This window comes from Micropterus salmoides, unplaced genomic scaffold (genome assembly GCF_014851395.1).
Source record: "Micropterus salmoides isolate LMB-PRFRI ecotype aquatic unplaced genomic scaffold, ASM1485139v1 Ms_hic_scaffold_23, whole genome shotgun sequence".
In the NCBI taxonomy this organism is placed as follows: Eukaryota; Metazoa; Chordata; class Actinopteri; order Centrarchiformes; family Centrarchidae; genus Micropterus; species Micropterus salmoides.
The window spans coordinates 15609559-15627444 of NW_024041484.1; the positions used below are offsets into that span (position 1 = coordinate 15609559).

Below are 17886 nucleotides of genomic sequence, written 5' to 3' on the forward strand. Positions count from 1 at the left end.
AATGATATTTGTTGTGGTTTTTTTTCAGGGCCATACAGGTATTCCAGGTGATATGGTAAGATCAAAATAAAAAATAAAGTTAATAACAAAAGTAAACCTTTTTATGGAGCATTATGTCGGGTCACCTGGCTAAAACTCAGATCATATAAATGTGAGGCTAAAAGAAAGTGGATTTAATATTTTAAGTATTATCTATCTGCACTAAGCAACTTTTATTTGTCAGACAGGAAGTGGAGTTTTATATTCTCTGTTAAAAAGAATTTGGGGGCATTTTTTACCTTCAGTGGATAGAGCACAGATAATGACGGGAAAGGGTCTTAAGCCTATAGGGTATCATATGCTGTATATAGTGTGAAGCGTTTTACAAGCAAATTTGTAATTTTGAGATATATAAAAGTTATGAAAGTAACTTTTATATATACAGTATATACTATCGCAAGATGGGTAAACTTATGACATTGACTTGAGTGAAAAGTGGGGGTGACAAGCAGCAGCGGTTCCCAGAATGGCAGTTATTTTATGGTCAGTGTCTTAAACGTAAGCAGGATGCCTCACCATTAAACCTTTTATTGTTCTACACGTCTATCGGAATATTAAATTGGTCAATATTGGTTATATGAATATAATTATCACTCTTCACGTTTCTTTCCTTGGCAGGGTCTACCTGGACTCCCTGGTCCAAAGGGCCAGAGAGGAGAGAGAGTAAGTCTAATTTGCATTTAATTTAGACTGATTGCTTTCTGCAGTGAGCTCATGACACCATTTACTACTGGATTTATCTACTTGTAAAGTGATTTTTGTGTGTGTTTCCAATAAGGGAGAGCCTGGATATGTTATAGCTGGCACAGACTCAAATTTCGTTCCTGGACGAAAAGGGGAACCAGGATCTTCAGTGAGTCCTCAAAAAGAAACATTTTTGGAGTTTTTTCAACAGTGAACTTCAGGACAACTAAAACATTATTTACTGCATGTTATAGGGTCCCCAGGGACCTCCTGGTATACCGGGGGTCAATGGCGCTCCAGGCCTACCTGGCCAGTCAGGACCACCAGGGTCACCAGGAATATCTGTCAAGGTAACATGGATCAGTGAACACAGTAACAGCATCATGATGTTTCAATGCTTATGATATGTAATGTGTAAAGTTATAGGTAATGCATATTTAATCGCATATTGCAATGATGATTATTTCACAGTACAAGTATCACAGCATCATATTACATCATGTTACTGTATATCAGTCCAACCTACAGTATTCAGTAAGAAGTGTCACAAAATGCTTAAACATGTTTTGACAGCACCAAACACAATCGACCAGAGTTGTTTTTACTGTTTGCACTTTATAGGGTGACTCCGGGGAGCCGGGAGCAAAAGTAAGTATGAAGGCTGATTTGCATCCTTTTAGAAGTCTTTTTATAAGGTTGCACTGTAAAATTTAATTTACAGCATAAATATCATGCATCATTAATTTTGTCTACTTGCATATTAAGCCTAAGTTTAATGATTCAGAATCAGATGTTATTAGTTCTGAAAAATGAATTGCTTCATGGTTTATCTGATAATACTTTCATTATTTTTGAAAGGGTTTACGTGGGAAGCAGGGTGTGAAAGGAGACAAAGGAGAGTCGGGAAAAGATGTAAGTGCATGGTTGATAAAGTTATTAGGAGTGGCAAAATGCATTGGATAACACAAAATTTTTATTCAGAGATGCCCTCGGAAAATCAATTTGCATAATGTGACATTTTTTCTCTCTTCTTTGTTTCTTTCTTGCCGTCTCTCACACACAAACTCTAACATACACGCATGTATATGCAAACTACTGTAGGGTATTGCAGGTTTGCCTGGTCCCATTGGCAATGATGGAGTGCCAGGTTTACCAGGTCAGAAAGGAGAGAAGGTAAAAGTGTTAATTAATCACGAAATTACAGCTTTTGCACTTGACCAGTCTACTAAAAAGACACGAAAATATGCCTAATAGATGTAAATCTTTTGCAGGGTGAAGAAGGAATTGGCATACAAGGTATTCAAGGTCTTCGTGGAGAACCAGGAGAGAAGGTACATCACAATCAACTTGAGAAGAAAGAATAATATGAACCATAAGTTTATTATTAGTATTATCATTTTATTTAGAGTCGAATACAAACTTTAATCATGGTTCTGAAATAGATAAAGTCATCTAACACGTCTAGCATAATAAAAACAACAGGGTTGTTGTATTATAGACTGATTGTTAACATGGAATGTGATTGCTCTTTATGAATTCATATGAAATCCAATTTTTGTTTCAATATTTGATCTATTGATTTGCAGGGAAATATTGGCTTAATTGGACCAGTTGGGCCAAAGGTAACAAACATGAAAATACATTTGAACATGAGGTAGTCTATATACTCTGAATGTGACATGTTTTTGTTCAAATCCGTTTGTAGAAAAATATTTCCTATGTAATTTATCTTTTAAGGGTGATCTTGGAGAGCAGGGCATCCAAGGAATCATCGGACCTCGGGTGTGCACTTCCTTATCATTATCTCCTGTTTCTGTCGATGACTTCTTGCAAACCTTACCCTCAAATGCAAACAAATGAATGCTAGCTTAGTTTAATGAGATGTAACCAAACCTATTTGATTAAGGGTGTATATTGTGTAAGAATCAGTGATGAAAGGATTCAGAGGAAGTGGTTTCTTTTTACCTGCAGGGTAAGAAGGGATTCAAAGGGGAGCAAGGGGACAAGGTAAGTTCATCCTACACACATGGCCACTCGCTCTTCATTAGGCTAAAATTTGCATGATAATTAATATGATCAAGTGAAAGAATCAATTTAAATAACACTGGCATCACACCGGAATCAAAATGTGTGCATGTGAGCGTGTGCTTGCATATGAGTGCAGTTTTCAAAGTTAGCTTAACACATTTTTGTCTCAGGGAGAACGAGGAGAGATGGGACCAATGGGACCACAAGGACCCACAGTGAGTGAGGATTACATCTTATAGAATGTGTGTGAAGTTGGCGATGCACATATATGTACACATTTCAGCTACTTCAGGTTGACATTTGCTGAGAGAAAATACTCCTTAAAAATCCTAATTGCTTTCACTTACTCACTTGAGCACATTAATATCCGCTTTCTAATAAATTTTTGATTACAAAGAAAGGCTGAGGCAGATACAATATATTTATTTGGGAACAACTCTGAAAACTGTCTGGAAATGCTGGTGATCCACTATTTCCCAAAACAGACATTTACATTAATAAATGAACAAATGAGGAAGCCATTTTGTTCTGGGTTTTTAAGATTAGGCTCTACCAGAGATGGTTATGATTGCATATGATCATGAGCCAAATTGTCAAACCTCAGTGGGTATGTTTTGCATTTTGTCCTGCATCAGTGATTTTTCATTTGAGGCAGCATAGTCCTTTGGAAGAGACTATCACCAAAAATGCCGACATGAGGACCATCTTCCTGTCTTTTGTAATACAGTCTGTTAGCTTTGAACATAACAGCTGGTTAACAGAAGATAGCAGAGAGTGATAGATATTGTTTAGAATATTTTAGAATATTTTTATTTTTAGAATATATACTTTAATTAAGATAGCTGTTGGAAGAGAGGCTTGGAGTTAACTCAATCATAACAGAAACAGCAATACAGAATTCAGAACTTCACTTCAGTTTCAGTTCAGCTAATCTTTATAGTCTCATTGGGGGAAAATAGTTTTACAGCCAGGATTCAATAAAATGAAGGACAAAATACAAAAGGACAACGTCAACACCAACATCTACACAAAATCAAAGAATTAATTCAGTAAACTGGAAAGTCCTACCTTTTACAAATAGCCGATATAAATGTGCAAATTAACAGAGTGAATATGCAATATAATGTGTCCGAGAGCTGCCATTAAGCATAGCGATGGCACTTGGATGAAGGAGATTCTGCAGACAATAGTCCTGAAATGGCAGCCAAAGGGCAATAGCTCAAACTCTGGAGTGGATGGTCCTGGCAGTCAAATACAGAATTAGCCCTCCTGTTAGAAATCTCAGAGGGCCTGGCATGGCTCCCCTCTGAGATCGGGCTGGCCAATTTGACAAGACTACCAAGCCTGTTTTTATTGGACAGATTAAGGTTTCCAAACCATGCTGCATTCATTATCCTCAACAAGAAAAGTCTTCAGAACTTTTTATTTACAGTATCTCACAAAAGTGTGTACACCCTTCACATTTTTGTAAATATTTGTTTATATATATATATATATATATATATATATATATATATATATTATACACCCAAGTGTACTTACTTTTGTTGCCAGTGGTTTAGACATTAATGGCGGTGTGATGTGTTATTTTGAGGGGACAGCAAATTTACACTGTTATACAAGCTGTACACTCACTACTTTACACTGTAGCAAAGTGTCATTTCTTCAGTGTTGTCACATGAAAAGATATAATCAATATTTACACAAATTTGAGGGGTGTACTCACTTTTGTGAGATACTGTACCTTGATTATTCTAGGGACTGACGGGGCCATTGGGGTTAAAAGGTGATGAGGGTCCAAGAGGAGCGCCTGGGGATCCTGCCAAGGGTGTAAGAAAACCATTTCCCTCATCTTTACTTTAGAAGTAGAAGTACTTGATACTCACACTCAGTCTTCTTCTTCCCGTTGCAACAGATAATTGGCCCAACAGGAAAAAAGGGTGCCAGGGTAAGTAAAAAAACTTTTCAACTTTTTTAACTTCCCAGGAAAGAAGTTTTTCTCTGGCAGCATACAGCATCATGGTACCTATATTTTGACACACCTCTGAACTGTGTAGCACATCCACGTTCTTGCAGATTCGTATTTAGCTTTTATCAACAATTCTTCTTATTCTGGGACTAAGGTAAATAGAGAATAAGGAAAGCACCTGGAAACTTAGTTTCAACAATCACATTAAATATTTATTTATTTAAAAACATCACTACTTAATTATTATTTGTTGTTAGAGTTTAACAATCAAACTCAGCTAATCAGCTTCATCAGGACTGTGTGGGTATGATTTGCTCAGATTTTATATAGGACAACTCCACAAGTGTCATTAAATTTTAATTAAGATGTTACTACGATGGGCGCATGGAAATATGTCACTTAGTCTGTACCTGGCCAGTTAAAATGGTAATTAAAAAATATAAACATACCCTTACATACTTACATACATTTTTACCTGTGAAAATGCTCTTTAATTCACATATTTTTAATTAAGCTCTGCATGTTCTGTTTTTGGATCCACCTATTGAGGTTTGATTCACCCAATAAGATTACTCATGCCTCTAGAGAAGTTGTGCCTCCAAGAAATATTTGTAAAATTAAAACTTCAGTCTGCAGTGGTATTCATCTGTTGGATTGGGGTTTAAGAAGTTGTTGAGGGGGAAGAAAGTGTTACATCCTTGTTAGGTTTTCCCAATTGGTCCAAAGATTGAAACTCTAAATGGTTTGCCTATATTTACCTTAACCGGCTTAAAGTCAGTCAGAGGGAAGTGATTCTCTTAATGTTTTATTCTGTCGAGATGTTAATTAATTGTTCAGGGTATTCTTGCGCTGTCAGACTCAGTCCTCTGGGTCCACTTATCAAACACAATTAATTTTTTCTCTTTAGCTTTAGCACTGGGACGGGAAGCTCCATTGAATTGGACCTATTTAAACTCTGTCCACAGGGTACCATTTAAAGTGAAGAGTTTTGTTTTGAAACTGTTGCGATAATTTGGTGACCTGACATTTTTCAGGGAGACATTGGTCCAGTCGGCCTCACAGGTCCCCAGGGAATAAAGGGTGAACGAGGAGACAAAGGAGACAAGGTTAATAATGACAAATACTGTACATCATGCTTGTATTTCTGCATGTTGTCATTTTTCTGATTCACTAATATAGTTAGTAATTAGTGTAGAATAACTGTATGTATAGATAAGTGTGTGGTTTTGATGTGCGCAGGGCAGTCCTGGTTTTGGGATTCCAGGACAGCAGGGACCAAAGGGTGAAAATGGCGAGAGGGTGAGTTACCTGACAAAGTGAAATCACTCATTTAACTTGTCGTCATTATAATACTGTAGCAGAAGTTGATTGATATTATATTTATGCTTCGTCCTTTTCATCATTCACAGGGAAATGTTGGTTTGTCAGGAAAACCCGGACCAAAAGTAAGTGAGAACTTACTATTTTGCTTAATTAATACTTTTTATATTATCAAAAAACAATGTTGATTTAATACTGCTTTTATTACTGTATATAAAGGATTTTGTATTTTAATGAAAGTCATGTGTTTGTCCAGGGGCATGATGGCTCTAAAGGTGAAAAAGGGAGTATTGGGTTACCCGGCAATCCTGGAGAACCAGGATTAAGAGGTAAAGATGTAAGTAAATCCTGAGTGGCTGTTAAGTATTTTCCTTACAAGGGGTTTATTTAGAAAAATGTTACGTCAGGAGAAAACTCATAGTATTAATTTAAACAAAAGACATAAGTAGAATAATGATAAATGTCTGGTAAAGTTTTGCTTGTTCAATTTTTATTCAGATATATACTGTATATGTTTATGCAGTACTTACATTGTAATAGTGGTAACCACTGCTGTTGACTTTGTGTGTAGGGTTCTCCTGGAGTGAAAGGAGACCTAGGAATTAAGGTACAGTCGTGTTGGGCAGTGATGTTGCTCAGGAGGTTATCTGGTTGAGTGATGATTTATAATCAATGCAGTCAACTTTCCTAACTTGAAAATGTAGTGAAAAAGTGAAAATGTAATTTTGTCTTTCACAGGGGGAACAAGGACCACATGGAGACCCTGGTGACAGAGGAATTAGGGTATATCTTTGTCTTTGTGTGTATAAATATAAGAAAGTAAAATAATACACTTATAAACATACATAAAATACCCCCCAAAACAACAACAAAGACAAGACAGCTGTCTTATAAAAAAAACATATGCATACATTATTATTATATTTAAAACAAGTTACATAAATTGTGTGGCTGAGCATGTTGATTGGTGAAGTCTGACTACAAGAGTAATTAGCTTTCTACCCACAATCAGCAGGGCCTCATCACTTCTTATAGAGTGCTCTCTGGCACAGAAGGGACTAATAAGTGAATAATATAGCAGAAACAAAATGGAAGTCTGCTAATTGTGTGTTATTAGTTAGATTTTTATCAGAATTAGGGTTATTGCCAAATAAGTTTTCATTGGAATTTGTCTTGGTGTTTTGTTGAATAAAATAAATATAGTAAGTAGAAGATATATAAAATGATTTCTGACGTCTTTCTGTTTGATTTGTCACTTGTTTATATTGCATTTCTATATCTCTTTATTTCCACCCTCAAGCTTTATGACTCTTATTCTGAAGGGTGCCACTTTACATCTTTAGTTAACCAAAAAATATAGCATCTAATTTTACAAGTTTAATTTTGTATCTACTATAATGTCACTTCAACAGCAATGCAAGGCTATACATTCTTTTTAATTCCTTGATTGATCAGGGTCCATTGGGGTTACCAGGGCGACCAGGGGATCCAGGAGAGAAAGGAGAGACTGGCAGTCCTGGCCTGCTTGTGAGTTCTTTGAATTTTAAAGACTAAACCTTGAAAGAAATATATTTAATCTATCCATTTTACTTTCTTCTCTGTGGAAGTTACACGTCAAAAACAAAACCTTTCTGTTCTATTTATCCATAAATCTCTTGAATAATTGCAATGCTGTGATTTTCCTTTTTCAAAGGGTACTGATGGAAAGAAGGGCGACAAAGGGGAGCCGGTATGTTTGTATCCACCATCATCTCTCTCTCTCTCTCATTGATGAGCATGTTCATTGTTTCTCTAGGTTTACGCCTGCTGATCATTCTTCTGTGTCAGTCACCATGCCACATCTTCACAACTTGCTATCGCCCTATGACTTCATAATTTCTATTTTGATATGTTCAGTAATTAAGTTTGTTTTTTTGTGTGTGCCACCCTTCAGTGCACCTACTATTTTTCCTTTGTGTTGCAAATACAGATTGTGTTTAACGGTGTGACATTTTAGATTTTAACTCTGTTTTCTTTTGCTCTTCTTTTGACTGTGCTGCTGCTGTCACAAAGGGAAAACCTGGACCTCCGGGAGGACAAGTAAACAAACCTCTGTTATCATTTTTGACAGCTTCTCATCAGTTAAGCCATGTTTGACAAAGGCATTCGTTGTAACGAAGCTCATAAAGCTCCCATAAGACCTTGGAAATGAATATGTGTTCCCAGACAGCGGAAATTGTGTATCAATTAGCAGTTCACTATGGATTTTTCATTTTGTCCCTCCAGATTATTGCAGACAATAACATACTGACCAGAGTTATTAAGGTAGCTTGAAGTGTTATGTGCAACATGCTTTATTTTTATTTTTATTTTTTAAAGGAGGGAATTTTAATTTCTCATCTCTCCTTCTTTCCTTTGCGTTCCTTTCCTTCAGGGTGAACCAGGAGAGCCAGGTCAGCCTGGTTTGAGAGGAGAAACAGGTCTGCCTGGACCAAGGGTGAGTATCCTATAGCTTGCTGTGATAAACATACAGACTACAAGTTCAGAAGCACGCTGACCATTACTACCATCAATAGTAGTGTAGTCCTACAAAGTATCACATAGAGCTGAAACAATTAGTTTATTAATTGATTAGTCAGTTGACAGAAAAATACTGCAACAATATGGATAATCAATTATTTGTTATAGTCATTTTTCAAGCAAACATGCCAAACATTCTCTCTGTTCTATATAATAGAAATTTGAATATCTGCTGGTCAAATATAATGAGACATCAATATACATTACCCAGAGCTTTTTATTTATTTTATAGACTAAATAACTACTTAATTTATAATGAAAATAAGTCAGATGACAATAGTTATAGTTGTTATTATATATTTTTTTCGAATCTCTTAACTAACTTGACATCTGATTGGAGTTCTAATGTTTGTAGGAGACAATAATAATCAAGCTTTCTTGAATCTTTTGAATCATCCCAATAATGAAGTAATCAATATTTGCAGGGTCCAGAGGGGAAACCTGGATTACCGGGACCATCTCTGGTGCGTGTATACGTCATTTTAAATAGCTATTATTTTGTATTATTGTGTGCTGTTTATATCGTACATTTGTTTAAAGATGTGTATGTGTTGAAAAATGAAACCGTTTGCTCTGCAGGGTGGTTCTGAAAGAGATGGACTTGATGGTTTACCAGGGAAACCGGGAATGAAGGTCATACAAACTTGTGCACACAGTTTTACTTGTATTTTTAAAATCTGCCCATGTGATTTGCATTGAGCATTGGGCCTTTACAGTATGAGCTTACTCACAAGATGCTTCATAATAACTGCAGGGTGACCAGGGACAAAAAGGAGAACCCGGCATGGTGAGTGCACCAGTGTTTTTATATGTATGTATAACCATCACACAACATGTAAGGCAACATGTTAAATTTAAACTGTAGTATCTTATTAGTACTTTTTTGAAAGGATTAACTGGTCATCCCTCAGGACATGTTGATAATCCATCACATGGAAACTGTGGAGAGATCATTTGATTCACTTCAGTGCAATTAGACACATATTGTAAGAACTCATGTGATCTCATCAAGCGGTTGTTTGAGTTTGTGACTCAGGTGCTGTGACGTTACCAATCAAAAGATTATGATGTTGACAGAACATAAAAGCTCCTTGTTATGTAGTTAGGTGAATTACAGTATATTTTGTCACCTACACAAATACATGTATGAAAGGCACGTTCTTTGAATCTCAAAGCATTTTAACTCAGATCTTTTATCACACTTTAAATATCATGCATCCATGCACTTAAGATGTTTTATGTTTTTGTCGCGATGCTTTAATGTTTTTTCTAATGTCTTTGTCAGCTTTATACTATTCTGAAGAAATGTGATTTCATTTTAACAGTTTTTTCTTTTGCTGTTGACATAGCCCATAAACTTAGATACTTAGAGGTGTTTTTCCCAACTGTGTGCCATAAGTAGGAAAGATGTTTAAATTCTGTGTAAATGCAGAAATGGGAGATGATGCCCATTAAGAATGGCAATAAATAGAATATCTGGTTCCTGGGACGGTAGTAAAGGGCAACAAAATAAACTTCGCTGGATCCCATTTGGATCTCATTCATGGCTCCTTCAGTTTTATACATCTCAGGTATATTTGGCACCGTACATTTGGCCAGACTGTGGTTTAGTATTGGCTTAGCAGAGATGTGACGTAGATAAAACATGCAGCAGAGCGGAGACTAAAAGCTTCACTAATACATAGAATAGAGCAAATTATTATGTGTAAAACGAGAGTGTCGAGCTAAGTCTAGTGAAACTCAGTCTCAATCATGCTAGGATGAGAAGCAGGCAAGTGGGGCCGTTTTATTGGAATATAGCTGAACTTTTGTTGGTGGAAACTGTCTAAATGATACAAGACGTAGCCCAAATGATCACAACTAGCCCAAAACAAATTTTACCCTCACCTTCAGTTGAAAACCATGCAATTTGGAACCACTGGTTGGGAATAAGTATGGTGTCTTTTCTGCAGTAAATGTGAAAGCAGAACTGTTGTGGAGAAGAGGAGCATATACTTCCCTGAAATATTACACATGTTGTTCATTCATGTCATGCCGATAATTTCATTATTTGATTTATTAAGTCCTTTTACATAACCCACAGTAAAGATTTCACTGAGTAATCTATATGCTGGGTTCCTTTTTTTGCCTTTATTTATTACTTTATTTACTCCTACCTATTTGAGTATCTTTTTAACAAGTACACAAGGCCATTATGGATTACGTTCAAAGGATGTCCTACACTTGTTGGTCCCCTGTAACCGAACAGAATTAGGTAAAAAAGCCTTCATGTTTGCTGCACCTTCTGCTTGGAACCTTCTTCAGAACTCGTTGAAACTGACTGCCTTTATTTCTTATAGGCAGTTTGTTTCAACACTGAAGGATATGGATGTTACTTATGTATGTATGATTGATGTCTTTTATATGTTGGAAACTTGTCCTTTATGTCCTTTTATACTGCGTCTTGGCCAGGTCTCTCTTGCAAAAGAGATTTTAATCTCAATGAGACTCACCTTGTTAAATAAAGGTTAAATAAAAAAATAAATAATAAAAAATGATTTACTTGTTAGTGTTTTATAACGCTTGTACTTCATATAATTTCAAACGGTTTATTAAATGAAAGGTTTGTTTTTGTATGTGTGCATGTGAACAGAAGGGCGATAAAGGAGACCAAGGCCGGGTTGGGATTGCTGGAATGCCTGGTTTACCGGGAACTCCAGTGAGTATCACTCTGAATCATGACGCCTGTGGCTGAAACATTACCTAATCATCCTTTATATATTTGTAATGGTGACAGTCAGTACTGGAGTCTACATTCTAGCCAGTATAAGAAGGTATACATGTATTGTTATAGGTATATAATTAGTGAGAGCCTGCTGCTTTTCCACCACAATAATCAGAAAAATATCTCCAGAGACTGATGTTGTTTTATTTCCTCTGCTCTACAGGGGAGACCTGGCATTGATGGGAAGAGGGGCCTGCCAGCAAAAGATGTGAGGGCATTTTCATCAACAGTTACAGCACTATGCTGTGTGATACCAACTGGATGACTTTGATGCTTGACATCTATGTTATTTTGACATTTTTGCAAACACTGAGATTTTCAAATGTGTTGCTGTTTTAAGGTGAATTATTAAAATAATTTTTTTTTCTTTTCACAGGGAGAAAGAGGGCCAAAAGGGGATGATGGCAAAAAGGTCCTTAACATGTATTGCAACCAACCAAAACATTTATGAAGCCATTTTTTTGATACATGTGGTAACTGTGCTCTCATTCCAGGGAGACAAGGGAGATGCCGGCGAAAATGTAAGCAGTTTTGAACAAAAAATGAATAAAACAAACTCTGTGAGAAATCTGAGGTTACACCTTTAAAACATCTCACTTTCTTCACAGGGTAAAGATGGAAGAAAGGGGGAAGCAGGACCTCCAGGTTTGCCTGGTAGGCAGGTGCTTGTCACTCCAGAGGTAAAAATGGTCACCTGTCAACTTGTCAATGATTTATTGAACGGCGAAGCAGATTTCTTACTCTGTATTCAGGGTTATACTGGTATCATTATTACTATGGCTCATTTCTCATTGCTGGCGATTCAGAAAAAATGTAAGCAGGTCCACCTTGACCTGCCTGGCTACTTAAACCTTACTTTTTATGTGGATCCGTTCTCAGGGCGCCACTATTGACGAACTCCGCCAAGCATTTCCGATCCCAATGGGTCCTCCAGGAGCTACTGTGAGTTTAATGTTTACACACAACATGTTTCTAGATATTTTTATTTCGTGAATAATGGCAAATTATTTCGGCTGTTGCATGGCATAATGCATATTTTGCCCAGCATGGCGTCTTAGTCATCTATAGTGCTTTTATTGTGGGTTGCAATGAGTTGTACCATATCTGCCATCAGATATGGCGAGCTTGATGTCATGCATTGTAGATGCATGTTCCAATGTCTTGCTCCTCTGTTTCTGTGTGTTTAGGGTTCACCAGGAATGAAGGTAAGATGGTAATGGAGTGTATACTGAAACACAGTCATAAAAAAACTGATATATTGGCTGTGTAACTCATTTGTCTTTTTTTGCAGGGTGATAAAGGAGAAAATGGCCTGAAAGGAGACAAGGTAGTGCTTGAACGTTATCCCTCAAAAATATAGTCTATGGAAATGGAAATTACATTATTTTCACTGCACTTAATTTAATGTTTCTGCAGGGTGATGCTGGAGCTCCTGGGAAATCAATTGAGATGAAGGTGAATACACAATGTAGTAATTCCTCCTCTGGGATACATGCTTTCTTTTTGCACTTTGAGCAGCATGTTTTCTTCCTCTTTAGGACATTGAAGTGATGTTTGAAGCCTACGGTATAAGGGTGAGCTCTGAGCATGGCATTGTACAAACTTTAAGGTTGATAGAGTTCATAACAGGATCTTGACCTTCTCAATAAAAACACTTTTTCTCAGCTGCCTTTGCTGAAGGCTTTGATTGACAGGCTACTGCAGGACGGAATAGAGGAGCTGCTTCATGTGCTCGGCACCTCCAAGAAAACAAAAGAAACACACACACCTCCAACATCATCACTGAGTACACAGTATGTAAATAGTCCGTATATGTTATCAAATGCATTTACTGAATAACTTTCAATCCTTTCATCTTTCAGTAATCAGTTTCATGGTCTCTTTTTTAACAACAATTAATATCATAATCCCATATGGATCACATTTATGGCTCAATGTTATTCAATGTTATACATGCGAGGTATATTTGGCACCATATATTTTGCCAGACTGGTTTAGTATTGGCTCACCAGAGATGTGATGTAGATGAAACATGCAGCAGAGCAGAGACTAAAAGCTTCACTAATACATAGAATAAATCAAATTACGATGTGTAATATGAGATTGTCGCTCGTAGGGACATTTGAGTAATTTGTATCCTACTCACTCTTATCCTTTATGTCATTAAACAAAAGATCCCGACATTTCCAAAACAAGGAAAGTAAAAAATAAAATGATGCTTGTTTTTTATTTGTGTTGTCTCAACAGAGTTCAGTGAAGTTTGAACTCACTGACCAGCCACTGTCAGAGCTGGATACCATTGAGGACCGTGAATTAGAACAACACGTTACAGAGTCTTTGTCATTTGTAAGTAAAACCTCAAAATCTCCATCTTGAGTGTTTAAATCTTATTTTCCTAAAGTAAGGGGGGGGGGTCTGCCTGTATAATGAGATTACTCAACCTGTTTCCAAGACAAATCAACTTGTCTCCAGGATTTTTCTCAAATGAAGAGGTTTTTTTTGTTGATATTTTTTATGTTTTAAGAAAAGGGTGCAAATTACTCTGAAAAAGAAATTTCAGGAGACAAGGTGCTGTAGGCCCATTCTTGTTTGATTATAATAAACTTCAGCAACACTTGTAGTAACAGTACAACTTTATTGTAAAAAAAAATATATGAAGAAATACTCATATCTTTAGACAAACCCCTTACCTCTTTACCAATTTGGGAAAATGATTAACCTGAAACAACATGTCCATATACCACACCCATCTTTAAGTGAAATCCCCTTGGCAGCCAAGTTTGCATATGTATAGGACTGTAAAAAAACTCCTACTCCTACTAAACAAAATTCCTACTCTAATCATATCAGTACTCTATAATATGATCTGTTGTCATCAATTGTCATTACACTCCACCTGTGTATTGTCTCAAATATGCTTCTACCACAAGTAGGATGCTACTTGTCCCAGATAGCATATTCTCTGACTTCTACTTATTCTGTCTTCTCATGTGAAGGACCCTTTAAATGAAACCGCAGAGGGTCCCACTTTATGGACTGTCACCACACTGAGCAGAGAGCGGGAGCTCGACAGGATTGAGACAAAGTTAAAGGGATCCACAGGGAAGGAGGTAGTTGGTGGGGACAGTGACGGAGCCTCTTCTCTCAAAATAAATCTGACTGTCAGTTCTGCTTTCAATTATACAACGACCCAGGAGGTAAGGACTTTTTACAATAAAGTATACCAACTTTAAATGTGAAAACAAGCTGAGTACATTAGACATGTTAATCATTTTATTGTTTATATAGAGACTGGCATATATAGATAATTTTTCAGCAACATTTGAAAGTCGTACATATTACAACTGGGAGCTTTTAAATGTGTACACAGTGGGATCTGAGTTCAAAAGTAGCTTAGTGCCTTGTTTTCAAATTATTTTCTCTATATCTCTCCCATTTTCACTCAGACTCTTTATTTTCACACATACAGAAAAATTATAATGAATAATAATAATTAAATAGATGGCCACAATTTCTAGAAAAAAACCTAAACAAAACACAGTTTGTCTAGCATCTATGTTCTGCTGATTGCCAAACGCTCAAAATTCAAATGTGCATGTCAGACGGTTTCAGGGTTACCAGAAAATGTGGTGGAGGCTGTTCTCCTCAGTCAGGAAGACTCTCTGAAGAAGAACTCAGGGCAAAAGAAAAACAGGGAACGTGGGAAGGTAAAGCTACCGTGGACACGTTAATCGATGACTGGCTTTCCTGATCATAAACAAGCATGAGTATTGTTTCATATATTATATTCACCATAAAACGTAAAATACTCCGGGGATCATTTTTTAACAAGTGTAATTATGTTTCTTGACTGTCTTTCATAACTTTAATGTATATTATTGAAGGAGCATATCGGTATTGCATGTTTTAGCTCACCCTTCCTACCTTCCAAGTATTTACAGATTTCAGTTATTGCCACTACGGTGACTTACTTACAGAGACTTGAAACTTGTTTTTTCTTTTTTTTGACAATGTTAAGGTATTGTCGCTTGGTAATGCAGATGGCAGCAGGGGCTTTTCGGAAAACATGTAGATGTTTTTTTAAAGACATACAGACATCCTGGTGTTGAAGTACTAGGATTACCTACCTCAAAAAAGTCTGTTTGTATGTTTCATTTTGCAATTGTTCCTTGTATATATAAATTGCATTATAATTAATTGCACTGCACCAGTTCAACAATTTCATAAAACAAATTTAAAAAAAGCCTGATGTGATCTAAAATCAGTGGCTGCCTGGAAGGAAGGACATCAATCTAGGCAATTTATGGCACATTTCATTACAGGTAAACTAAATGTGCTTTGCATTAAAGTGCATACAAAATGTGACATGAGAACATAGTAGAATGTAATGAGAGAATCTAATACATTTACATTTTGGAATGAATCCAAAAATGGTCATCAGTAACGTAAAGTATATTTGATTTGTAATAAATGGGCTGAAACATGCAAAACCGTCAGTGTAGTCCTACAAATAGATCTAAACCATTTGTTAACTTTAACACTAAGGGTTCCTAAACTACTTGTATGTGAAGGTGTTGCATTTATTTTTGATTTTCATTAACTATCCCCCTCTTGATTATCTCCCCCAACTCAAAATATCAACTCATAGTTTTGTACTTGATCGTCAACATCTGAAGCATGAAAAATCTTTTTCTGTGAACTTCTTAACCAGGGCAAAGGAAATAAAGGACGACATAAGAGGCAGAGACAACGCCTGGTAAATGTCCTTGAAGGGGTCAAACTAAACCTGAAAACATTGCCATACCCCCAGCTAAACAAACAAACAAACAAAAAACCCAAACTAACACAGCCATCTCACCCTGCAAAATGTAAACACATGGCTAACATGACATTAACATGTCAAGCATAACATAGCAATAACAGCTTTAGCACTAAAAATGTAATACAAATAATCATAATAAACTAACATTTTGAAAATATAACACAATTAACCAGTTACTTTATACATGGTGTGACTAGTAAAACTAAAAGCATGCATTTGTCTCAGCGTTCATGTACGTCTCATTATATACAGAACAAATTAGAACATTTTGATTAATGGGTTTCTTTGTAGTCGCTTGGCATTGTTGTCTTCCAGCCATTGACACAAATGATAAATTATGATCTCCAGCGGTATCTTCCTGTAATTATTGTCATGTCTCCTTTCTCTAAAGACAAGTGAAGAGGACAAGCAAGACGAAGAGGAGTTTTATAACGGCGAAGAATACAGCTATGAGTACGAGGTGGGCAGCTGCAGCAATGAATGACTAATTCCTGAACGGTGGGAAACTTTGATTCATGATGTGAGATTGGAGCGTTGCCGTAGTGGGTGCCTTCTTGTTAACAGACCTGTCAAACTCATAATCAAATCGCCTGGGATTTTTCGTGTCTTTTTTTGTAGCAGTGTGTCATCTGTGCCCACACTAAATGCTGGAGCGAGTTGATTAATGACACGCCCACTACCTGAATTGATTATTAAGAATAAATTAGTTTGTCATTACATCCCACTGCATGTTCTCTGCACATCATCCGCTGGAGTGTCTGTAAGTTGTGTTGGAGTAGTGTTTAAAAGCTATGATGAAATACTTTTCTTGTTCTAAACAGGAAGAACTCTCCACAGATGCTTTTCAGGAGAGCAGAGACAACAGACAGGTACATTTGCTTCAAACAGCATGCTCTCATCTGTTTCAGCTGGGATGGAGTTAAAATGTGCTGATTCATTTTTAATGTAAAATATGTTCCATATTTTTATTATATGCAGCTTGAAGTCCAAACAGATGAATTTCCCTATCCGGTGGATAAAAAGGTGAGCATTAATAATTGTGTAGCCCAGATGATAAGAAAAACTAATTTGCTGTTGCAAGGCTGACACTGTACTGTGATAGAAAGGGAGCACAGACAGCTGAGCTCAATTCTGTGCTGCTCTGCAGTATCTGAAGAATAATAATAACATATTTCTGCTGTTTTTGTCTTTTGTAGGAGGAACAATTACCCACACACAGACCTGCCCAGTTAGAAACCTCCAGTCATCCTTCAACATCCTCCTCAGACAGAGAAACAGACACTATGCTCAATGTATGATGTATTACGAAATGAATCTGAAACACATGAATGAAAGCATTTGGTTTGTCAACAGCTATTTTAGTGATCAGCAGTTTATCACAATTTGCAGTGAGGAAACAACGAAAATTATCAAAACCAGTCAAAATACCTCATCCCAATACATCCGCTGAAAGAATAGTACAAGACAGGACAGTAAGACAAAGAAAAGGGTAAAACAGGGAATAGTTGTCCATAAATGCCAAGAAATGTTGTATCTCCAGTGTCCATAGTGGCCGTAGTAGAATTGTCCAAAAACGCTGAAGTTGTTTGTTCACTGACTCAGCCTGGGGATGTCCAGTATGATTTCGATAACTTCAAAGTTCAAGTAAGCTGTACATACAGCCACACTCAGAGGGCCACATAAATCAAGAGAATATACTAA

General features: G+C 36.7%; 1 protein-coding gene across 1 annotated transcript in view; it reads left to right on the top strand.

Moving 5' to 3' along the window:
• col7a1l (collagen type VII alpha 1-like) overlaps window positions 1-17886 on the top strand; it is a 62671-nt gene that overhangs the window by 28694 nt on the left and 16091 nt on the right. The window contains 48 exon segments of the mRNA XM_038739148.1: window positions 29-55; window positions 658-702; window positions 818-892; window positions 978-1073; window positions 1345-1371; window positions 1582-1635; window positions 1825-1896; window positions 1995-2054; window positions 2310-2345; window positions 2461-2505; window positions 2695-2730; window positions 2922-2966; window positions 4510-4581; window positions 4667-4699; window positions 5755-5826; window positions 5960-6019; window positions 6130-6165; window positions 6297-6377; window positions 6612-6647; window positions 6779-6823; window positions 7496-7567; window positions 7734-7769; window positions 8093-8119; window positions 8306-8344; window positions 8454-8516; window positions 9025-9063; window positions 9179-9232; window positions 9354-9386; window positions 11232-11297; window positions 11527-11571; window positions 11740-11775; window positions 11858-11884; window positions 11972-12043; window positions 12243-12305; window positions 12551-12568; window positions 12655-12690; window positions 12780-12818; window positions 12902-12937; window positions 13029-13110; window positions 13113-13156; window positions 13611-13709; window positions 14360-14560; window positions 14966-15070; window positions 16075-16119; window positions 16577-16645; window positions 17007-17054; window positions 17164-17208; window positions 17382-17477. Of these exon segments, the coding sequence (XP_038595076.1) occupies window positions 29-55; window positions 658-702; window positions 818-892; window positions 978-1073; window positions 1345-1371; window positions 1582-1635; window positions 1825-1896; window positions 1995-2054; window positions 2310-2345; window positions 2461-2505; window positions 2695-2730; window positions 2922-2966; window positions 4510-4581; window positions 4667-4699; window positions 5755-5826; window positions 5960-6019; window positions 6130-6165; window positions 6297-6377; window positions 6612-6647; window positions 6779-6823; window positions 7496-7567; window positions 7734-7769; window positions 8093-8119; window positions 8306-8344; window positions 8454-8516; window positions 9025-9063; window positions 9179-9232; window positions 9354-9386; window positions 11232-11297; window positions 11527-11571; window positions 11740-11775; window positions 11858-11884; window positions 11972-12043; window positions 12243-12305; window positions 12551-12568; window positions 12655-12690; window positions 12780-12818; window positions 12902-12937; window positions 13029-13110; window positions 13113-13156; window positions 13611-13709; window positions 14360-14560; window positions 14966-15070; window positions 16075-16119; window positions 16577-16645; window positions 17007-17054; window positions 17164-17208; window positions 17382-17477 (2688 nt within the window).